Here is a 22610-nt window from a genome sequence, read left to right on the forward strand (position 1 = left end):
GCTTTCTCTTGATTGGAAAAGCCCGTCTCTTCGCCCGTAAAGCCTGTGAGGGTCCCCGTTGCAGGAGAGGCCAAGGGACAGTCCCCCTTCACTGTCTTTGGCATGTGCTGTGTTGCCAGGTGTCCAGTGTGTCCCAGGCACTGGAGCCGTCCTGGGGGCATGGTGTGGGCACGACAGTTCCCATCGCTGTGGAGCTAGGAGACAGACCCAGAAACGGGCCACGGGCCGCAGTTACATACGGACGGTGTTAAGAAGGACGCAAACAAAGGAGACAGAGTGAGAGGGAGAGGAGAGCTTGGATTGGGCCACACAATAGGCCCTGGAGCCCTTGGCCTCCTGGGGGTGGGTGGGTGGGGCATCACCTGTGGGCCTCAGGGCTTCTCTCCCAGCAACGGCTAGAGCTGCACAAAAGAAAGGCGGGTCCCACCCCTCTAACCACCCCAGGGCTAACTGCCTGTGGGCTGGGACTTGCACCCAGGGCATTGAGGTGGGTCCAGGAACAGCTCTGCCCTGAAGGGGCACGGCCCACCCCTCCCGACATACCCCTCCCCCACAGCAGTGGCCGTTTCTCCCCTCAGGACGCCTGTGAGGTTTGTAATGGGTAGGCTCCGTGCTGGTGCTCCTGGCCAGCTCTGGCCTCCCGGAGGGGTGGGCTCCCCATCACTAGGGCTGAGGACAAGGGGCGCCCCGCTGAGCCCTGCCTTCTCATCAACAGGCAGGGATGCCCAGCATAGGCTAGGGGCACAACCCAATCCACGCCGAGCTGAGCCCTCGCTGACCTCAGGGCTCTCTGGCCCTGGGCCGGGTGGGAGGCCTCAGAAGAAGGGGCTAGCCACGGGGAGAGGCCAAAGGAGCTGGAAGAGAGCCCCTTTCTTTTCCCGTTGGAGACGGGGCTCCCAGTGTAGGCCCAGGGGTAAAGGAGGCAGGTAGGAGAGAGGGGACGTGTGGAAAAGGGTGGGAGGCCTAGCGAGGCCTAGCTAGCGCCTCAGAGGAGGTGCCTAGGGCTGGCCACGGGAGGGAAGGGGTTAAGGCCGTGGGGGGGCAGCCTATGGCAGGAGGACACACCTGTGCGCAGGGGCGGCGGGCGGGGCCCAGGTGAGGAGCCTGCGCTGCCAGGCGGGCGGAGAAGGAAGGAGGAAGAGTGGAGGCTGGGGCAGGCGGGCTCTAGGCCTTTGAATCTTGGGCCTTCACTCGCCTTCCTCTCCTCGGAACTCACTCTGCAGGGGGCAGGCGGCCCGGTGACAGGTAACTGGCCACTGGGAGAGGGAGTTTGGGGACGAGCTAGGGACCACAGAGCGGGGCTGAGGGCCGATGAATTAGTGTGTGTAAGGGGGGTGCAGGACAAACTGTGTGGGCTACGGGGGAAGGGGCTCCAAGGCGGAGAACAGGTGGGCAGGGGGCTGAGGAAGACCAGCCTGGGTCTCCCGGGCTCCGCAGCTCGGGGTGGGGCTGGTGGCGGGCTGCAGGGCTCACCCGGAAGTGTCTCCAGGGACTCGGGTGGTGGGGGGATGGGAGCCAAGGTTCTGCAGCCTCTCCACAGGGAGCCTGGGCGGAGGACTGCCAGGCCCAGAGGTGGGCAGTCTGGGTGGGGGCCCCCGTCTTACCCAGCAGTGTTTGGGTGCTGGTTGGGAGTCTCTAATACTGCCGGGTAATGATGGAGGCCCCTGTCTCCGTGTCAGCGACATCTATCGCCTCAGGCCCCCCGGGCCCCTCCCGATGGCCGCAATCCCCTCTCCGGAACCTCCCCGCACACCATGGAAGCCCCTTCATCTTGAGTGAAGGGTGCTGCAGAAGAGGTGGCTGTCGGGTTGGCTGGCTGCCCACTGAAGGGACACAATGGCCCCGAGCCCCTCCCCCCCCGCCAGTGGGATTTGTCATCTGGTGGATCCAGAACCCACCGCTAACCTTGGGCTTGGCTCGCACACTCTCAAGAGACCTCACCTGGCCTGTGGCCAGGGTCCCGGTAACAACGGGTCAGCTGTGGCCGGGAGCCTCGTGTCCGCCGGCTCTGGGTCCGTCTTCCAGCACAGTGTTGGATGGTCTAATCGTGAAGCTCCTAACACTGTCTGGTAAAGATGGCCCCCGGGTCGGCTCCCTCGGCAGTGACCTTCAGGGAACCCTGAAGACCATGGAGGCCTCCTGATGAACCACCTCTGAACTTTACCCTCTGGGTGGGGGGTACAAATCACTAGAAAGGGGGAACAATGGGGAGGAGACAAAATGGCTGCCCCTGGAGCCGCAGCAGGACTTGGAAACATAGTCCTTCACCGGGTACCTGCATTCTCTTCCCGCCGTGGGAAGGGGAAAGAAATAAAGTGTGCATAGGAACTCGTGGCGGACTGATTGGGGTCACTTGACCTGTCTTTTGTCTGGTTGTCGATTTAATCTTGGGCTCCTAGCTCCTGAGGAGTGGGAAGCCATACGTGCTTCATCTCCCTGTCCCTTTTACGACACTTACCTGCAGAGCAGGGGAACATTAGGTAATCTAATTTTCTTCAAGGATGCGGGAGAAGCGGAAGACGAATCCCTAACCCTGGGAGACTTATGTCCTCCCCTACCATGTACTCTAATTCCTGCACATACTTTCGCCCCCAGTGCTAATGGTTCCCAATGTTCCCCGTCTCCCTATAAAGATAAGGGATGGGAAGCCGTGGCTTTGTTTCTCTGGTGCTTGAGTTGTCAAGCGGTGTCTTGGGACCGGTATGAGGTAGCCGGCTAGGGACTGAAAAGAGGCACCTGCTCTGTTCAGAGCTCAAGGCTACTGGCATGAAGAGCCTACCTCCATAGGTAAAACCTTGTTCCACAAACAGCTTCTCACATCTGGCAACTGAGAAATCAAATGTGGGTAGCCCCCAGCAAGGAACATGATCCGCTAGGCTTTCGGAGTCCCTCGACAGGCGCAAATAGCTTCCCTCACAGCGACATGGAAACTTGTTACCAAGGAACCAGCTCGTGTTAGGGTCATCAGATTTTTTTGGTCTAGCTCAGCAAAGCCACAGCTGCTCCAGCCTTGAAAAAGGAAATGTTGGTGAATAAACGTTGGCGGTATGGTAGAAGTGGAGGGTGGAGTGAAAAGGGCAGCTGGGCCACGGGATCTGAGGACCTGTTGCTCCCAGCTTGGGTCCTGTTTTGGATTTGACTCAGCTGGGCTTTGAGGGTGAGCAGCAGGGCCCTGTCTGGCCCTTAACACTTTCTTAACCGCCATGGTTAGAATCTTTGCGCCCCCTGCTGGCAGATACAAAGACCCAGGAGTGCGTGATCTGAACCCACGCATGCGTGCCTCGCCTCAACAAGCTCAGACACAAGACGCAAAGAGACTTCAGTTTAAGTAATAAAAATTTATTGAGAATTCCTGGGATGATGGTTATGACCTCCCGACCTGGAGGGAGGAACCAACGCTGTAGGCAATCACTCTGAAGTCACACCGTCCCAACACCTCCGGCCAACACAGGGAGGAGCAGTATCACTGCTCCGGAAACTGGTCAGGCTTTGTTCATCCAAGAAGGGTTGGGAGGACAGATGCAGGAGGGACCATCACGTGATACTGGGGTGGGATGGGGGGTGTGCTGGACCCCAAGCTGGCTCCTAGAAAACCAGGGGAGGAACAGATCCATTTCTTCTCCGGGAGTGGAATTCCTGGTTACCAAGCTCATTTCTTACCCTTGATGAGGCTGTCACTGTGGAAATGGGACAGACAGACAACACTATTAGAGAACATAAATGTGAGAGGCCGAGCACCTCTGGCCACTCCCTCCTCCCCGAGGGGGCGTGTGTGATGATGCAGTGGGGAAAGAGGCAGGTACTGGGAGAGGAGCTGAGAGACCCCAGAGAAACAAGGAGGTGTCAACACCTTACCTGCCCCTGTGGATACCAGGTCACCAGACGATCAGGAAACAAAAGAGAAGAGAAACGCACAGGTGATTTGACAGTTTCAGGCCCCACCTGCTCTAAATCCTCCTTTGCTCCCAAGAGAAAAAGACAAATGGGTGGAGCCAGGAATCTCACTCCGAGAAGAGGCTGGTTCCCTTGGCCATCACCACTTCCCACCTCTCCTTTCTAGCATCCTTCCACGCACTTAAGCAGCAATTTTAGGGCTTCCGAGTAAGAGTATGGGGTATCGTCTTTCACTACTTCTCAGGACCAAACGTCACAGCTCGAATGCTTTTGATCCCATAAAACCCAATCTTAGGAGAGTCAAGCTAGGGACTGTCAACCACCCACATTTGTAACTTTGGTTCAAAGGTGTCTTTCAAGCAACCAGACTCAGGTCCCATGCTCTGTGACACCCCACTGTATCAGTCGTGTGTCTTACCGGGTGAAACTTTCATCCTGGAGGTTCAGGACGAGGTTGTCCGCAGTGAGATAGATACGGTTCTGTGATGTGGCAATCTGTAGGGCCAGAAATAAAAAACTAGATGCTAAATAAAATACTAGATGCTAGTATTCACACCTGGACCCCAACCTTGCAATTGAAGAACCACTGATCGAATACACGTGGGTTAGGAACAGGGCTATGGCAACGAGCGATAGCCTGGTTTCTGCTCACAAAGATCCAGAGCACCGAGCTGACTGTGATGTATCAGCACCGTAACAGAGGCAGAAAAAGGCCAGGAAGCCCACAGGAATCATGCGTGATGGAGGAAGTGTGTTGGAAAAGCTGGTTTGAGTTGAAACCCCAATGAGCAAGATTCTAATCCCCTCACTCCAACGTGTTTTCACTTAAAACGATTCCAGACTCACAGCTACCTTTCGGGGAACGTGGGGCTCCCAGACTCACCGTCTTGGAGATGTTCTGGGCTGCTCGGATCTTGCGCAGTTTGATATAGCCAGGGTTCTTACTCAGGGCTTCTCCCAGGTGAGCAGGTTGGGGTTAAGGGTTCACACAAAGTCCAGTTGCAGCCCCGGGCCCAGTCTTAATACTGCAGCCCTTCTCCGGGCTGTCAGATCCAAGGTTGCGCTCAGATATCTCGTGCCTGGTCCCACCTGGTCCCCACCTGTGGGCCCCCCTGCAGGCAGCTGCCAGAAACTGGAGGCAGCAGCAGAAATGGAGGCAAGGCCGGCAGTGCTATGGATCTGCATTACGGTGGGGAGCCAGGCCTCGGGCACCCCACTAAGATTTCAGATCCCATTCCAAACCTCCACCCCCAGGGAGCCAAGGACCAGACAGCACGGAGTCGCATTCGCCTTAGTGTCATCAGCCGGCCCAGGAGGGAGAAGGGGGGAAGCATCACGCTCCAGGGACTGGGCAGAGACCTCTCTCTGCAGCAGGATATCATTCTGGCTGCCTCAGCCTCACCCTCTGCCTGCACGATCTTCTGCCGCTGCTCCTGCTTTGCTTTTTCTACCAAAAACTGGGCTCGCTGGGCCTCCTGCTGAGCTGTGGTGGGAGAGAGTGGGGGGGGTGTCACAGATGTGAGGTCTCAGGGACCCCGTTCTGCCTCCTGCATTTGCAGAAGCCCTGGCCCGAGTCCTCCTGTAACTCACCCACTTGTTTGGCTTCCACAGCGGCCGTGTACTCTCGGCTGAAGCTCAGCTCCGTGATGGCCACATCATCCAGGATGAGGCTGAAGTCCTTAGCCCTCTCTGTAAGCTCCCGCCGGATCAACAAGGATACCTGGGGGTCATGGAGGGGTGGAATGAAGACTGGAGAACTGGAAGGGAGGGCGACTGCTGTGATCGTCTGAATATCAGAGCTCCAGAAAATGGCAGAAAATAATCCTTTCTTGGTTCTTCAACTAGCACACCTGAGTTGGAAGGGATTTGGTCCAATCTTTCCAGTAGGTCACAGTGACTCATTTCCCACTCTCTCCAACCTATGTACCTCTGGACTTTGCTAGTGTGAGAAAACACCATGCTTCCTACTGCTTGAGCACCCATCCTGACTCGCCCTGTTTCCCACAGTGGCCATCAGTGCAGCTCTGAGGTGAAAAAGGATCTAGGGTCGTGACCCTTTTCTAACAAGCTGCTCTTCCTAATATGCACTGCTTCAGGCCTAGGAAGGAAGGTGGGAAGCCACGTATACGGTAACAGCTCAGACCTGGGCCCGCTGGGTGATCAACTGTGATGCATTGAACTTGGCCACCACACTCTTCAGCACCTCGTTGACGATGGATGGCAGCACTCGCTCCTCGTAGTCTAGCCCTAGGCGCTGATACATGCTGGGAAGCTCCATGGCATTCGGTCGAGACAGCACTCGCAAGGAGATGTTCACCATCTGTAGGTCTGAGAGAGAGGTCAGCAGTAGCTGGCCACGGCTCCAGGGTCCTCACTTGGCCTTTTAGCCAAAGACCCTTCTCCAAGCGTTTTTTCCTCCATATGCCGCTCTCTATACCTGGTGCAGCGCTGTGCAAGGTGACAGGCCAAATGTAGCCTCTTCCACTGTAAAGTCCTGTCGACTCGCCAGCTCTCCAACCAGTAGAGCCGACCTCTCATTTTGCTTCTGTCCTGTGTTCAACCTCTACTGTAGGCTCTCTCACACTGCATGGTAATCACCTGCCTTCTTTATGAGACTATGTGGACTTGAAGATAAGGATTGTGTTTTATGAATCCTTTATCCCCAGGGCCTAGGATTCAGGGAATGTTAAGCCATTTGCACTAAAAACAGTACAAAACAGTACAGCACAGGTGAGCTACTTGAATTAGTGTGTACATGCCTGTGTGTGAGAAAAGGGTCTGGGGAATCTCAAAGACACAGCTTCTATGGACGGTGTAGAAGGGAACAGGTGCTCCAGTGAAAAGTGGGACCAAGTCTGCCCAGGACAGAGGACAATAGTGGACAGAATTAATCAAGCAGTTAAAGAAGACAAGGCTTTACACTAAGGCTTTGATCTAGCCAGTGAATAAGAAAGGACAAACAGTGCTGTCACTGAACTTACATTAGCGGGGGTGACAGTTGATAGGTATGGGTGAACACACTGTATGTCAAGAATGTACTGCTCTGGGGGTGCCTGGGTGGCTCAGTTGGTTAAGTGGCTGCCTTCAACTCAGGTCACGATCCCAGAGTCCTGGGATCGAGCCCTGCATTGGGTTCCCTGCTCCTCCTCTCTCTCTGCCTGCCTCTCTGCCTACTTGTGCTCTGTCAAATAAATTAATAAAATATTTTTAAAAATATTTAAATATTTTATATATTTATAAATATATGTATAAATAAATATTTAAATATTTTAAATATTTAAAAAATATTTTATTAATTTATTTGACAGACAGAGATCACAAGTAGGCAGAGAGGCAGGCAGAGAGAGAGAGGAGGAATCGGGCTCTCTGCTCAGCAGAAAGCCCGATGCGGGCCTCGATCCCAGGACCCTGGGATCATGACCCGAGCTGAAGGCAGAGACTTTAACCCACTGAGCCACCCAGGCGCCCCATAAATAAATAAAATCTTAAAAAAAAAAAAAAAAAAAAAAAAAAAATAGTATTGCTTTAACCAGAAGCAGGTACTTTTATTACAATTCTTTTTTACAGATTTGGAAACTAAGGCCCAAGAGACGTGACACTATCCTCTTGCCCCTGGATCTCCTGCCAGGCTCCCTCGCTTACTTTATGTAGACATCTGTTAAGGACTACCAAATGACCAGACCTACCTTTGGAGCCTGTAGGGGAGGAAATTTTTCGGGGTCTGGCCCGAATGTCATAGATGATGGGGTACTGGAACCAGGGGATCCTACAGGGGAGGGAACAGGAACAGGTATTAGGAGCCTGCAGTTCCATTAGTTTTGCCTGGTATTTCCTCCCCACGTGTTTCTTGGCCTGTTCCACCTCTTAATAACCACGGACAAGGAGAAATCCTTTTCCCCCTCTGGAGAAGAGGAGTTTGGGGGAGCTCCCAATGTCCAGGAAAAATAAAAGGCAGCGCGGAGTTCTCTGAAGTCCTACTGCAGCCACTGGTGGGTTGGCTTTCAAGGGTGAAGGGTCAGGGTCAGTCCGCTGGGCCCGCCATTACCTGAAGTGAAGGCCCTCGGCCAGTATGGTGTCCTGCTGCACGCCACCGATCCGATTAAAGAATATGGCTCTGTGTCCGCCTTCCACTGTGAGGAGAGGGGTTGGGATCAGGCTAAAACGCTGCTGAGAATATGTACTAGCCTCTGGTGGGGCGGGGAAAGGGAGTGGGTGTGCGCGGGGCCCCGGCGGGACCGGACAGGGAATCTGGGGGGGATGAGAAGAATCCGGAGAGCTGGCAGAGGTTGCTCACCGGTGAACACGGATTCGCGGACGCCGTAGGCCACAGCGCCGGCCCCCAGCAGCAGCTTCAGCGCCGTGCCCATGCCCCGGGGCCCGGAGGGCAGCCGTCCCGCTAAGTCCTTCAAGTTCTGGGCCATGTCCGATCCTGAGGCCAGCGACACCACAGGTCAGAAGCCCGTGCCGGCCCACCTCGACCCCACTCCAGTTCAGAGATCACACCCTTCACACGAGGGTCCGGGGCGCGAGGTGCTAGCGGGAGAAAGGGCACCGGAAGTGCGTTCGCGTCTAAACCCGCCCCATCGCCCACAGCGGACCCGAACTTCGCGTACAGGAATTACGTATTCGGAAGTTCCCGCCCCCTTCTGGAACTCTGCCCTTCCAGAGGAGCTTCAGTAGCGCGAGGCTGCTAGCTGTTGCCATTTCCGAGTGCCCACTTTCAAAATGGCAGCAGGAAGGAAGTTTGAGATTAGGACCAGCCCGAGGTTTAATTAATTTAAGGACCTTAGCGCAATTTCCGGTCCGGTGGCAAGATGGCTGCGCCCAATGGCAGATTCCAACCTCGTGAACGGCGCGGTGGGGAGCAGGAAGAGGGCTGGGATGCTGTGGCTCCCAAGCGGCCCCGACTCGGGGCGGGAAACAAGATCGGAGGACGAAGGCTTATTGTGGTGCTGGAAGGGGCCAGTCTGGAGACGGTCAAGGTAATTTGGGACAAGGAAGTGGAGAAATAGATCGATAGGATGGGACCCCGAGGGTTGAGCGTCAAAGTGGATGGGGAGGCAGAGTGAAACATCGTCTTGGAGGAAGAGTAGCGTAGTTTACTGCCTCTTGGTTTAAGATCCTGGCTTGGCATCACTCTAATTCCATCCTTCTTGAATCCCACCGCAGCTGTCCCGTTCTGGCTGCTAATTGATTTACTAGGATTCTGTGATAACGTCATCTAAGGGGAGGGGAGAGGAGGTTTGTCCATCGGGTCGTCCCATACCTTAAGACAAGTTCTTAAACAAAGGAGAAAGGTAGTTGCCCTAGAAAAAATAGCCCTGGTTTATAAGTCATACTTTGGTTTTAATCTTGTTTTTTTTTTTAAAGATTTTATTCATTTATTTGACAGACAGAGATCACAAGCAGGCAGAGAGGCAGGCAGAGAGAGGAAGGGAAGCAAGCTCCCCGCTGAACAGAGAGCCCAATGCGGGGCTGGATCCCAGGACCCCAGGATCATGACCGGAGCCAAAGGCAGAGGCTTTAACCCACTGAGCCACCCAGGCACCCCTTAATCTTGGTTTTTATACTTAAGCATGTGATCTTGATTTGGAAAACAAGTTTGTCCTCAGTTTATAAAGTGGGGGTTAATACTTTGAGAGTGCTTTGGAAGTATTACTATTTTTAAATTTATTTTTATTGGCCTCCCCCCCCCTTTTTTTTTAAAGATTTAATTTATTTAATTGACAGACAGAGATCACAAGTAGATGGAGAGGCAGGCAGACAGAGAGAGGAGGAAGCAGGCTCCCTGCCGAGCAGAGAGCCCGATGTGGGGCTTGATCCTAGGAGCCTGAGACCATGACTTGAACCGAAGGCAGAGGCTTTAACCCACTGAGCCACCCAGGCGCCCCTGGAAGTATTATTTTGATAGTAATGTATGCTGTGATTCTTTTCCATCTTTACTTCAACCACTTTTACTATACTAAGCTTGCAGTCTAGAAAGCCTACCTTTTTTTTCCCCCATTTTTCTTAGGTAATGATGTTTCTAATTATAGGATCTGATATTCATCCCTCACTTAATTGCTTGCTGTATTTCCAGCCCATTAATTCTGGATGTCATGTAAACACAAGGGGCTCTTGTTTCTTCATATGTTCACTGGGGATGATAGTACCTACCTTACTGGGTTGTTGAGGGGATGAAAGGAGATAGTATCAGTAAAGAGTTTAGAATAATGTCTCTCACTTGGAATTACTACTATTGTTATTGATTCTAGGTTCTTTATCAAGTTGGTAAGCATCTGACTCTTTGATTTTTGCTTAAGTCATGATCTCAGGGTCGTAAAATGCATCTCGCTCCACACTGAGCATGGAGCCTGCTTAAGATTCTCTCTCTCCCTCTCCCTGTGTCCCAACACCTCCCATGCCTCACTTATACAGTCAATAAAAAAAAAAAAAGTTGAAAAGGTCATAGCCAAATTAAAATTCTTAGAGCATGCTGGAAGAATTTGGTCAAATTGTCATTAACGGTACTCCGGGGGTGACTGAATTCACAGCTAGCTGACATCTGTACTGTTATCTTTTCCTTCCCTTGTGCTGCTACCTTGTACTAGCCTAACTGGGCCTCTTCTCTCCCATTTATTCCTTATACTTGAGACTCACTGGCCTTTGTTAAACTCTGTGGAAGCAAGAAGTTCTCTGATATCTTAAGGCCATTATACATAATGTTCTCTTAACGGAAGCCCCCTTTACTCAGTTCTTTGCTTCATTAATTCTTACTTAATGTTCATTCATTTAACAATTATTGAGTCTGTTATTGCTGTTCATTCTTTAGTTACTAGTTTCAATATTATTTCCTCATAGAAGTGACTCCCTTCCTGGTGTAAATCAGGCCTTCCTGTTTTATTTCTTCATTTTATGTTTTTAAAAAGATTTAATTAATTAATTAATTAATTTGACACAGCGAGAGACACACAGAGAGAGAGAGATCACAAGTAGGCAGAGCAGGCAGAGAGGGAAGCAGGCTTCCTGCTGAGCAGAGAGCCCGATGCGGGGCTCGATCCCAGGACCTTGAGATCATGACCTGAGCCAAAGGCAGAGGCTTTACCCACTGAGCCACCCAGGCACCCCAGGCCTTCCTGTTTTAATCCTTTAATGAACCCAGTGGTTCACTTTTCTTTTATAATGTTCATCAAAATTTGGTTGTGGTTTCAAGTCCCTTCTACTAGAAGGATCCATGAGGGCAGGGAATAAGGTTTTAAAAATTCTTGTATCTCGGGGCACCTGAATGGCTTAGTGGGTTAAGCCTCTGCCTTAATGCTCAGGTCATGATCTCAGGGTCCTGGGATCGAGCTCCATGTCCGGCTCTCTGCTCAGGAGGGAGCCTGCTTCCCGCTTTCCCTCTTCCCGCCTCTCTGCCTACTTATGATCTCTGTCAAATAAATAAATAAAATCTTTAAAAAAAATTCTTATATCTCCAGTACCTGTTATAGGAAATGAATACACATATGTTCATTCTCTGATTTACTCTAGTTAGTGGTTTTCAAGCTTATTAACCACAAACCACAATTTAAAAAATTATATTGTGAGCGGGTACACACAGGCAACTGTAAGATACCAGAAGTTTCATAAACCATTGCCTACCATTACTACATGTACCATTTTGATCTCTATTTCATCAAAAGAACAAAACCCCTAGTTATAACTACTGGGTAGAAACTGGGTTATTCTATTCAAGAGGTTCTTTTTCTCTGATAACTAAGATTGTCCCATGGAGGTGGTTCTTGGTCCTTTCTTCTTTTCCTGTGCTTACTCTGACATTTTTGTCATTTCAGTTAGTTACATATCTGAAGTTGTTGCCAGACATATACCAATGTTCTCTTGGTGCACAGAAAATATAGCCTTTCAAATCTGGTATTTCTATTTAATGGTATGTTTTTAAGACTTTTTATCAACTGTTTTAACACTCCTTGACTCCAAATTGCAATTTGCAATTATTTCTTTTAGCTGCTATAGATCAGACCGGATCTTGAGTTTTGCATTTCTAGCTGCTGACTTTTTAAAAAAATTTTTTATTTTAATATTTTTTAAAGATTTTATTTATTTATTTGACAGAGAGAGAGAGAGATCACAAGTAGGCAGAGAGGCAGGCAGAGAGAGAGAGAGAGAGAGAGAGAGAAGGAAGCAGGCTCCCTGCTGAGCAGAGAGCATGATGTGGGGCTCGATCCCAGGACCCCGAGACCATGACCTGAGCCGAAGGCAGAGGCTCAACCCACTGAGCCACCCAGGCGCCCCACTGCTGACTTTTCTAGTGTACACAAGTGTTCCCAGGATAACATCCCACCCTCACTCATGCCCCTATTATTCCAGGATTATTTCTGGCTTTGTGCTTGATACTTGAGGAACTTGTGGTTTACAAAGCAGTTTCATACAAAACCACTGTTCTTCAATACACTTTTTTCTTTTTTGAAAGAGTGCACAGGTACCTGGTGAGAGGGGAGGGGCAGAGGAAGAGGGAATCATGACCTGGGCCAAAATGAAGAGTTGGACGCTTGACTGAGCCACCCAGGTGCCCCTTAGTATATATCTTTATCCATTTATCTATCAAGGGACACTTGGGTTACTTCCTAATCTTGGCTATTATAAATAGAACACTGAAATAAACATACAGGGCTGCGTAGATCTTTTCAAATTACTATTTTCATTTTCTTTGGGTAACCACGGCAGTGGAACTACAGGATTGTATGATACTTGTATTTTTAATTTTTTGAGAAATTCCATACTGTTTTCCACAGTGGTTGCACCAGTAGTGCACCAGGACTCCCTTTTCTCCACATCCTCACCAACACTGAGTTCTCGTCTTTGATACTAGCCATTCTGGCTGGTGATGTATCTCATTGTGGTTTTGATTTGCCTTTCCCTGAAGAGTGATGTTGATCATCTTTTCATGTGTCTATGGGCCATCTATAGGTCTTTGGAAGAATGTCTGTTCAGGTTCTCTGCTTATTTTTGAATCGGATTGCTTGTTTTTTGGTGCTGAGTTAGGCAAGCTCTTTATAGATTTTGGATATTAACCCCTTATCAGATATGTCATTTGCAAATACCTCCTCCCATTCCCAAGGTTGCCTTGTTTTGTTGGTTTCCTTTGTTGTGCAGAAGTTTAGAGCATGTCAAACCACAGGCTGTGTCCTTTCCTTTTCCCTCTAAGAACAGTTATGGTGGGAGGGGAGAAAGGGTCAGTGGCCACATAGTAACCCCCTGAAGGGATTGATGGGTTCCATCTCCAGAGTTTCTGATTCAGGAGATCTGGAGCAGAGCTGAGAATTTGACTGTCTAACAAGTTCCTAGATGGTGATTATGAGGATGCTGATTTGGGGACCACACTTGGAGAACCACCAGTCTAGGTAAAAGAAGGTTATGTTACTTTTTGTCATGGTCCCTGTTCTTTAGGTAGGGAAGACCTATGAGCTACTCAACTGTGACAAGCACAAGTCTGTGTTGTTGAAGAACGGACGGGACCCTGGGGAAGTGAGACCAGACATAGCTCACCAGGTAACTCTAGGGACAGAGCTGGCAACCCCGAGCCTCTGGGCAGAAGATCCAGCAGCTGCTGCTTCTCTTCAGTCTGAACTAAGCCTCGGTTTCTGCCTCCCTCAGAGTTTACTGATGCTGATGGACAGTCCCCTGAACCGAGCTGGCTTGCTACAGGTTTACATCCACACACAGAAGAATGTGCTGATTGAAGTGAACCCCCAGACTCGCATTCCCAGAACCTTTGACCGCTTTTGTGGCCTCATGGGTGAGAGCTTTAGGACTTAATGTTCGGAATGAACCCTGCGCTAGTGAAGAAGGGAGGAAGGGGACATGGGAGAAATGAAATACGAACTTTTTAAGCGTGGGGTGGAGAGTGGGGAACACGTCTGACACCAGAACAGGGAGGGGCTCTTCATTACCTTCCCAGGTGTGCATGGGTTCCTGGCTGAGTGAAGAAGGGAGCTGGAACTCACTGTCATCCAGCTAGTCCTATGCTCAGAGCTGCTCGTTCAGAACATTTTTAGGACCGCAGTGTGGATGTGAAGGACATAGGGAGCCCACTTTAACTATGGGTTTTTCTGGTTAGATTTCTGGGCAGAAGAAATGGGGTTACCACCTAGCTCTGAACTCTCTTTCCCCTCTCCCAGTTCAGCTTTTACACAAACTCAGTGTTCGAGCAGCTGATGGGCCCCAGAAGCTCTTGAAGGTGAGGTATTGGTCCCCACTGGTTGGGGTTCTGAGACCGGTTTCTGGGGCTGATTCCCCCTCCCCCCTTCTTTCTTTAGGTAATTAAGAATCCAGTATCAGATCACTTTCCAGTTGGATGTGTGAAGATTGGCACTTCTTTCTCCATCCCGGTGGTCAGTGACGTACGAGAGTTGGTACCCAGCAGTGACCCTATTGTTTTTGTGGTGGGGGCCTTTGCCCATGGCCAGGTAAGGTCCGGGCTCAACTCTTGGGTTCCTCATCGAGCTGAGGCTTCGTATAGAATTCTAAGAACAGCTGGCATTTTTTGATGACCTTGGGAAATACAGGGTGAGAACAAAGCTGGGAGACCAGTGGGGCCTCCTTGTCCTGTCCCAGGCTGTATCTTTTGAGGGCCACTTGCATATTTTTGACAGTGACGAGTCAGGACCTTCTTTATCCTTTGTACAAATTTGGTATTAAATAGCTCTGCAAAATACTAGCTCAGCTGTGTTTTTCCTGCCCCAAAGAAGGGCTTCCCCTGTTAAGAGTGACAGCCAGCACACAGCAGTCTTTCTCTCTTTCAGGTCAATGTGGAGTATACAGAGAAGATGGTGTCCATCAGCAACTACCCCCTTTCTGCGGCCCTCACCTGTGCAAAACTCACCACAGCCTTTGAAGAAGTCTGGGGGGTCATCTGACAGTAGCGCTTTGTTCTGGGACAAAGACTGTGGCCATCCCTCCACCGTGCTTTCAGCTCACTGCTCGGAGGGGAACTTCCTGCACCGAGACTGTGGGGGCTTGGGGAAGCGAGGCTGTACATTTGCTATTTGTTTACCCTACAAATACTGTTCTTGCAGACCTGGCTGTTCTTTGAGGGTTTCTAAAATGAGCATTAGCTAATGGTGTGAACTGGCGACTCTCCTCAGCCTTCAGGAAAAGAGGTGAGGTTACAGTGTTTGTAGCGGGGTCCCAGACAGGGCCAGGAGCCGGCCCTGCTTACTTCATTAAGGGGGTGGGCGCAGAGAACTGTCAGTAAGAAAGCAGTCAGCAGGGCTAGCAGTGAAAAACTGAACAAAGAGAAGTGATTTATTTTATCTGGTACAGTTCCAAGGTAGAAAAAAGTGGAGCAGGTGGGGCCTGGTACCCTCTCCTCCCCCCCATGGGGGGGGTTGGTGGTAACGGCACATATACAATCAGAGTAAATTGGCAGAAGAAAAACACAACAGATCCTGGCTAGAGGGGGAGAGATAAGGCAACGTGCATGGGGGAGCCCCGAGGGGAGACACGGGCCCTCTGCTCCTCCCACGAGAGCTTCCCCTCTGGCCCCAGGTGGAGGCGTGGCTGGCCGCAGTACCATGTCTTCCCACCCCCTGGCTTCTCTGTTCTGTGCTCTGAGGCGCAGGAGTGCTGTGGAAAGGGAACATCTCTGCACCAGCCCCGCTCTAGGCCACCTGCAAGAGAAGAGACTTGATGGGCAGGTAGGTCAGAGGCCCTCCTTCTAGTGCCTGGTCTACAGTCCTTCCAGCTTCTTCCTGGCAAGCCCAAGTTCGAGGAGTCCATGCCCCACGCTGGGTTTCTGAGAAACCAGGCTGCCTTGGAATTTACTCCAGATGTCCCACACTCCCCGCCTATTAGCCCCAATCTAGTGCTCTGTCCTGTCACTTGGTAGTTTAGCTTTGCTATTGTGGTATTTACTCACCGGGGAAACAGATTATCCCATTTTCTTTAACTTTTCTTTCCTTGGCACCATTGCTTTGTGAACATAAGGCAATATGAAGAGTAGGCTCAAGAAGAAGACATGGCCGAGAAAATACACGGATTTGTACACCTGGGGAAGATAAAGGCCACTGAGGTAGACACAGGGCAGGGACTATCCCCTACTGCCTGAGCTCTCAGTGACACCTCCTCCCCTGTCCTTGCCAGAAGGCCCTCACCTTCAGCCATTTGTCCCATGTGAAGAGACAGAAGGCGGTCATTGAGTAACCCATGAAGAGCCAGTGGATGGTCTGCTGCACCAAGTAGTAGAAGGGTTGGAGGACAGTAATGGAAGCCAGCCTGCTCAGGGCTGGGCTCTCCTGAATGAGGCTGGCAGCCTGGGGAGTGAGCGGAGAGGTCATCAGTGTCTGGCCCCTTCTCATAGTCCCCGTTCATACACCACCCTTCAGGCCTACCTGTCTCTCCACAATAACAATGAGGAATTCCATCTGGAAGCAGACCAGGTATCCTGAGTGTAGTCCATGCCAGAGGGCCAAGAAGAGCAATGAGAGTCCCTGGGATAGTTCTTTATTTCCAAGGAACTTGAGTCGTTTGAAGAAGTAACTAGAGAGAAGGGTGGGTGGGGATGAGCCTCAGACCAGTCTATGCACTGCCGCCATCTTGCCTCTGGCTTCCTAGCACCCTGAGGTGTGCAGTGGTGGTGGCTGGCTCCTGCTCGGGGCCACCCCGGTAAGGGAGGCAGTGCCATCCTTTATTAGCTTTAGAGATGAAAGGAGAAGTTCCAGCTCAGTTTGGTGACAGAAAACAGGCCTCAAGCTTAGCCGGGTGAGCTGGGACAAGCCACTCCGTCAGGTGCCCAAGTGCTTGCTGCACACTTACGCCTCGGGCACAGGGGTGCGCAGGACAGACCAGCTCCAGCGCGGCTCCCACTGGTGCACTGGGGACAAGTTAACAACACCAACGGGGAACATAAAACCAGTGGGTAGCAGAAGTGGGATTAAAACTCGAGGCACTTCTTAGGGCGCCTGGGTGGATCAGGAGCATCTGACTCCTGATCTTGGCTCAGATCATGATCTGAGGCCGTGAGATTGAGCCCCGTGTTGGGCTCTGCTCTGGGCATGAGCCTGTGTAAGATTCTCCTCTTTCTGTCCCACCCCACCCTCTCTCTCTTCCTCTCTAAAAAACAAACAGAAAACTCAAGGCAGGTCTGGGTCTTGCTTGTGTCCTACAGATATGACAGGAATGGGTTCTGTGGGGATGGGAGCAGGGACAAAACTATGTACGAGTGTGTGGGTGTGAGGATGACTGCAGGTTCTCTACCCAGAGTGGGAAAAGACGGACAGTACATCTGTACCTTCAAATCTGGGAAAGCAGAGGGAAGGAGGAGCTAGGGCCCAGACCTCCCTGTCAGTGGCTTACCGGGCCACCCAGGCATTGGTGTTGATGTTGAACGAGGCAATGGTGCCAGTGAAGCGGGGAGTTGTTTCAAAGAGCCACACCTTCATGTTGGCACAGGCATCCCACTGTGCCTTCCCACGTTCGTCAAAGCCATTGAAGCCCAGCCCTGTCAGAATGCACACTCCTTCCTGAGGGAAGGAGCAATTCCATGAGCCTTCCTGCTATGCTCCTTGCCACAACGCCCCCCGTCCCCCGGCTTGTTGAACGAGGACCCGCTTTCATTTTGTGACTTACCGTGACCAGCCAACAGGTGACGTATTTGTTCAGCACAAACTTGCCCCAGAGCAGCATGTACATGCAGCGGAACCAGAAAGGGTGGTTCTTGAGAGAAGGAAGAACGGCCGCGTGTTAGGGATGCTCCTCGGGTAAGGCAAACTTCCCTCAACGTTCCTCCTCTCCGCACGCGTGGCTAACTGCCACTCATCCACCTGGCAGTCTGCTGGGTGGCCCTTCGCACAGGCTAAGTAAGAGGAAGACGTTGGGAACCCAGCGGACATCCATTCGCCTTTCTCTTTGGAGAGTCCCAGAAACAGCCTCTTCCCTAACTTTCTAAAGCACCGAGTATTTGGGACACCAAGTACTAAGGGACTTTTTAGATATCCATGGTCAATGTTAATTTAAGAGACAAACCTACCCAGAGTGCGTAGGGAGCTGCTGCAAGCCTTTCAGCTGGGCAGGAGCAAAAGCCAGCACTTCCCCCTCCCTCGGTTTTTGAATTCCCTAGAAGCCCCCAATCTATCAAGAGAAGAAAACAGGCTGGAGAGGACCGGAAGCTATTAGGCTCCAAGGAGTCCCTGGCTGCAATATGTCAAGCTATGAGCTGCTCCCGAGGGAGGGGAGGGGCCGCTCAACGTGCACCTGGCACAGCCCTGTGCCCGCGAAGGTCGTTCAGTGCTGGCTGATGAACATGTCCCGGCCCGGCTGGCATGGACACACCAACTCTCCCAGATCTAAGAGCAAAACCAACATGCATTTGTCGATGGTGTTACCCACTTCTCGCCTAGCTACAGGGATCCTTGCCTGTTCATTTCTAACTCGGACGCGGCCACGCGGCTGCTGCACCAGTCACCACTCACTTCATAGTCTTCAGTGAGGAGATAGTCTTCTGTGATGTGGGGGCTAAGCACAGTGTAGCCCACTAGGTAGACAAGGCCCAGACTCAGGCGCCTGAGAGCAGGTATGGTGCTGGAAAGGAACAAGCAGGGTCACAGCGGGCAGAGCCTCGTCCCTTTACCCTCTGACCTTAATTATGCAGAGGAGTGTTTTCAGAGTGTGTGGGACAAGGCGCTCTCGGTGCCAAGCCAACAGTCCGTGTCAGGGAGAGGCAGCTCGACGTGGCTGGCTTCGAGGAGTGGTTAATGCAGGAGCCTGCCAGTCCCGGGGTAGGGCAGCGTGACAAGGGACCAGTGTGTGCGAGCCTGTGGGACCGCATGGCCTCGCGGGCCTTCTCTGGCCACACTGGGCCTGAAGGGCCAAGGTGGAGGACAGGAGAATGCCCGATTCTCAATCTGCTCCTTCCTACCCTGGCCGAATCAAGGCTCAGCCACAGGCCAGGCAACTGCTCAGGAAAGGGATTTCTCTGGTAACTTCAATTTTCTACTCTGATACGTGTATGTATGTGTGTGTGTGTATATATGTATATACATATATACATATTTTCATATATTTAACATCCCCACCCCCCAAAAAACAGAGAAAATGGGTTTTAAAGGCAGGGACGTGGCTGTTCAGGCAAAATCCTGTGGCATAAAAGTGAATTTTTATGTCTGTATTAGAGGGTCAGAATGGATGGCTGGAAGTAGCCTCAGCTGAAAAGGACCTGCTGGCCACAATGAGCAGGGATAGAGTGCCCATTACAACAGTCCTGCGCCTGCCGTGGCCCAGGCCTGTGAGCCAGGGCCACGCTGGAGAACTCAGCCAGGGCCACGCTGGAGAACTTGGGCAGGGCTGGCCTTCTGGAAGTCGTCTAGAAGTGGCTTTGTATAAGGTGAGACACCTATACAGAGGTCTGGACCAAGAGGGCGATTTACCTGTTTGGTATCTTCCCTGGTGTGTCAGTCAGCTGTCCCTGCACCAGCTTCATGTAGTGGTTCATTGAGAACTGGGGTCCTACCAAGAAGGCCCCATAGAAGTAGGAGAAACCAGCAACTTCCAGCAGGGAAGGGACACCCCGTATGGCATATTTCTGTTGTTCGGAGGACAAGGAATTCTATGCCAAGAAGAGAAATGGTTTAGGATAGCCTTGCATCTCCCCTCAAGAGCCAGTCTGTGTGTTCCCTACCCTTGTACCCACAAAACCGGGCTTCTTCAGATAGCCGTCTCTTTGAGGGCATGGTATGGGGAAGAGGAGCCGCTTCACATGGAAATGAGGGGTAACTCAGCAACAGTTGACTGCTGCTTTTCCAAATGCCAGGCTGGCACTGATCTCTGGACTTTGTGCATGAGCAGGATCCGGGGAAATTAGATTTGTTGATCCTTGCTCAGTGCTCTCTGAACAGAACTCACACAGGCTGGGCAGGGGTGAGAGGCTCTGCTCCTGGCATCTGGGTGCAGTCTTTTGGTAGCAACAGCCCTTCTCCTTCCCTCTGGTTACATTCCTTAACCTCTCTGCGGAGGAATGGGTACTTACCTGATCCTTCCCTCCGTCAAAGTAGTCAACAGCCAAACCTGAGCAGAGAGAGAAGGCGTGGGTAGAGCAGAGGGAGGGCACTGAGGATGTGGCCTGTGGACTGAGTATAGCCAGGAGCAGACTAGAGGGCACACAGAGCAAGAAAGTTTAGGGTGGGACGGGACGGGGAGGAGCCTAGGTGTAAACAGGGAAGGCAGCACTCACCAATCAGCTTCAAGGTCAGGACACAATGTGGCATTGTCCACTTGATATCGTAGTTGCCAGTGGCTGTGTAATAGTATCCGGCAAGAAGGTAGGCCTGGTGGGGTGGGGGTGGTGAAGGAAGAACTTAATTCTACCACCTGCTCCTGCTAGGGTTTATTTTCTCCCTGCTCTGAAACCCACTGTATTCTTTCATTTTTCCTTTATCCTGATCTCCTTAAAGGCTTATTTATGTACCTATAAATGAAAGAAACTGAACCCACAGAGGGGAAGAGACTTGCTCAAGGCTTCTTGGCCAAATGAGGGCAGAACGGAGAATTCAGAGCTTAGAGTCCCTGGCTCATTCCAAGCTGAATTCCTGTCTTGCCTTTAAGCGACACCCCACATGGCCAGCCAGCTGGGCTAAGCCCGGTCAGCACCAAAGAACCCGAGTGGCCCAGCCCTGTGCAAAGGGGGTTAGCTGGTGCCCCTCCCTGGACGCAGGTAACATCTCAGCCCTGCTGTGTACAGGTGGGACACTTGGTGCCTGTGAAAAGTGACCTCTCCGAAGTTGGGCTTTAAGTGATGCTGGGAGAAAGGACTAGAAACTGGATCTCTAGTTCACTTCGGCTGCATCACAGTCCCTGACCTCCCCGCTCCCCTGAATCGCTGTCCACTGCGGCTGCGGTCTGAGCAGCCCGCCATCAGAGCCAGCCCAGGGGGTGGCGCGGTTACCATCTGGAAGCAGTAGGTAGTGAGGACGGCAGTGACTGTGCGGCCCATTAGTCGGAGGATGAGGAACTGAAGCACAATGCAGAGCAGGGAGTGGTAGAGCTGATTTCCTGCAGGCAGAGGGGAGCGCAGTTTAGGCTGTGGTTGTCGGGGTTGTTTTTTTTTGCATTCCCACCCTTCCTGAAACTTCTAAACACAAGAATTTAAAATTTACAGAAGAAACTTGGGTGTCAGGATTTTTTCTTTGAAAAGAGACTCATGGGGCGCCTGGGTGGCTCAGTGGGTTAAGCCTCTGCCTTTGGCTCAGGTCATGATCTCAGGGTCCTGGGATCGAGCCCCCAGTTAGGCTCTCTGCTCAGGGGGGAGCCTGCTTCCCGTCTCTGCCTGCCTCTCTGTCTATTTGTGATCTCTCTCTCTGCCAAATAAATAAATAAAATCTTAAAAAAAAAAAAGTAAAAAGAGACTCATGTTTTGGAGGAAGGGAAGGAAATGAATTGTATCAATAGAAGGGGCTGGCTGGGAGTTAACCGAGTTTCTGAATGTTTGAGCTAAAGGGGTGCTGCTGATGAGCGGACAGTGCCGGCAAGAAAATGATGGGGTCCGGCCAAGGTAGCCGCTCTCAAAATATCATCTGGGAGAGGAATGTCCGTAAGAGGCGAATTAAGCTGTTCCTGCGCACACGAACCCTCTTTCAGCAAGCACAGCATTATAACTTCCCTATCCATCGGATTCTCTGGAGAAATTCTGTTCAAGTCTGTTCCTTCCCGGGTTCTGGCCAATCGCGATGCCACTGCTGAGTTTACTCACCAAAGTTAAAATAAGCAATTGAGAGGCCTGTAAAGGTGTGGAAGAGATGGATGAGGTAGGTGTCCTTGAAGAAAAGGTAACGCCGATAAACCACAGCCAAGGGGTAACCTAGAGGGGAAAAAAAATCAGTGAGAGGGTGACCCATACCTGATGCCCTCCTGGTTTTGTCTTAGAAGTTTAGCAGGCATGAAATGCAGCCCAGAGTGCAAAACCCATACATTCTGTGGACATCGGCAGAGACGGTAACGGCATCCCCAAGAATCAGAAGTCTCTTTGCAAACATAACTTTAAAACTGAAGATAGGAGTTTTACATGGAGTCGGTACAAAACTGGGTCCCCAGACTAGGTGTTCCTTATAGCCAATCAAATATTGTTAGGAATTTTCTCTTGTGTTATTCTAAATGATTTAAGGAATTATTATGAGTGTCCAACGATGCCCAGGGACACTATTTTACACCTTTATGATCTATCTTATTTCTTTACCTCATCTGTTAGCAGAATAAGATCAGCTTACTAAGAGGACAAAAGTAAATTCATGCCAGGCTGCAAAGTCGGATTCCTGCCTGCATATACATTTGCAGACCTCACCTACTGAGGTCTGGACAGCAACTGTGTTATGACTCGGTGTGAATATCCTGGAAAAATGTTATCTACAGCTGTGATTCCCAGCACGGTCCTAGGGCCATGACTGAACTACAAGGGCTATCTTGGGCTGGGCTGAAAGCGGGTGAAAGGCGGCTTGCTGGATTAAAAAGGGTCAATAACATTTGGTATTCCTCAACTACAATGAGCCTGTTCTGAGGTTTTGCTACATGTTCCTAGTCAGTGTTCTAGCAAGAAGTCTGGCTCCCGTGCTCGGCAACACCCCTTTGGCAGTAGGTGTGCGTGCAAAGAACTGGAATCTTTGCATCTTTCTGGAAGGACACCTCACCTATCCCATCACTGCATAAGTAGTGTTCATGGTTTACAGTTGCTGCAATTCTCGCTTTCAAATTAT

General features: G+C 51.2%; 3 protein-coding genes and 1 non-coding gene across 5 annotated transcripts in view; 1 reads left to right on the forward strand and 3 right to left on the reverse strand.

Annotated features, from left to right (window-relative positions):
* Positions 1–3323: 3323 nt before the first annotated feature.
* Positions 3324–8460, reverse strand: PHB2 (prohibitin 2). Of its 2 annotated transcripts, XR_007129327.1 has the most exons (11): positions 8189–8460; positions 7940–8024; positions 7581–7660; positions 6038–6222; positions 5485–5614; positions 5274–5377; positions 4778–4855; positions 4313–4389; positions 3856–3861; positions 3480–3677; positions 3324–3436 (listed from the first exon to the last, which is right to left on the reverse strand). XR_007129327.1 is itself a non-coding variant. In XM_047740521.1 (10 exons), exons 1-10 carry the CDS (start codon positions 8313–8315, stop codon positions 3650–3652), a joined length of 900 nt encoding a protein of 299 aa, XP_047596477.1. In that variant the 5' UTR covers positions 8316–8460; the 3' UTR covers positions 3324–3649. The 2 variants fall into 2 exon arrangements, 1 of the variants encoding a protein (XP_047596477.1); XM_047740521.1 differs by having other exon boundaries at positions 3324–3677.
* Positions 4939–5202, reverse strand: LOC125108147 (small nucleolar RNA U89). Its single transcript, XR_007129823.1, has one exon. It is a non-coding gene; the product is annotated as a small nucleolar RNA U89 (small nucleolar RNA).
* Positions 8461–8571: 111 nt separating the features above from the next.
* EMG1 (EMG1 N1-specific pseudouridine methyltransferase) lies at positions 8572–14949 on the forward strand. The gene is made up of 6 exons (XM_047740522.1): positions 8572–8876; positions 13321–13422; positions 13528–13669; positions 14052–14110; positions 14190–14339; positions 14676–14949. The coding sequence occupies exons 1-6, from the start codon at positions 8709–8711 to the stop codon at positions 14787–14789; spliced, it is 735 nt and encodes a 244-aa protein (XP_047596478.1). The 5' UTR covers positions 8572–8708; the 3' UTR covers positions 14790–14949.
* Positions 14950–15151: 202 nt separating this feature from the next.
* The window catches only part of LPCAT3 (lysophosphatidylcholine acyltransferase 3), a 39633-nt gene continuing 32174 nt past the window's right edge, over positions 15152–22610 (reverse strand). The window contains exons 2-13 of the mRNA XM_047740520.1: positions 21614–21721; positions 20810–20916; positions 20099–20192; positions 19895–19932; positions 19296–19474; positions 18342–18450; positions 17500–17586; positions 17227–17393; positions 16263–16410; positions 16026–16184; positions 15791–15919; positions 15152–15542 (exon numbers count right to left, since the gene is read on the reverse strand). Coding sequence (XP_047596476.1) covers positions 15803–15919; positions 16026–16184; positions 16263–16410; positions 17227–17393; positions 17500–17586; positions 18342–18450; positions 19296–19474; positions 19895–19932; positions 20099–20192; positions 20810–20916; positions 21614–21721 — 1313 coding nt within the window. The 3' untranslated portion in view covers positions 15152–15542; positions 15791–15802. The remainder of the gene's footprint in view (positions 15543–15790; positions 15920–16025; positions 16185–16262; positions 16411–17226; positions 17394–17499; positions 17587–18341; positions 18451–19295; positions 19475–19894; positions 19933–20098; positions 20193–20809; positions 20917–21613; positions 21722–22610) is intronic.

The sequence above is a fragment of the Lutra lutra genome, chromosome 8 (genome assembly GCF_902655055.1).
Source record: "Lutra lutra chromosome 8, mLutLut1.2, whole genome shotgun sequence".
NCBI classification, from domain to species: Eukaryota; Metazoa; Chordata; class Mammalia; order Carnivora; family Mustelidae; genus Lutra; species Lutra lutra.

Bases quoted from the DNA above. Each gene is read 5' to 3' on its own strand.
- EMG1 (XM_047740522.1), top strand. From the start codon at position 8,709: ATGGCTGCGCCCAATGGCAGATTCCAACCTCGTGAACGGCGCGGTGGG. The intron at 14,111-14,189 runs GTGAGGTATTGG...TTCTTTCTTTAG, and splicing joins GGCCCCAGAAGCTCTTGAAG to GTAATTAAGAATCCAGTATC. The intron at 14,340-14,675 runs GTAAGGTCCGGG...TCTCTCTTTCAG, and splicing joins GGGCCTTTGCCCATGGCCAG to GTCAATGTGGAGTATACAGA.
- PHB2 (XM_047740521.1), bottom strand. From the start codon at position 8,315: ATGGCCCAGAACTTGAAGGACTTAGCGGGACGGCTGCCCTCCGGGCCC. The intron at 7,661-7,939 runs GTAATGGCGGGC...CCTCCCCTGTAG, and splicing joins GCCGAGGGCCTTCACTTCAG to GATCCCCTGGTTCCAGTACC. The intron at 6,223-7,580 runs GTAGGTCTGGTC...CCTCTCTCTCAG, and splicing joins CTCCCCTACAGGCTCCAAAG to ACCTACAGATGGTGAACATC.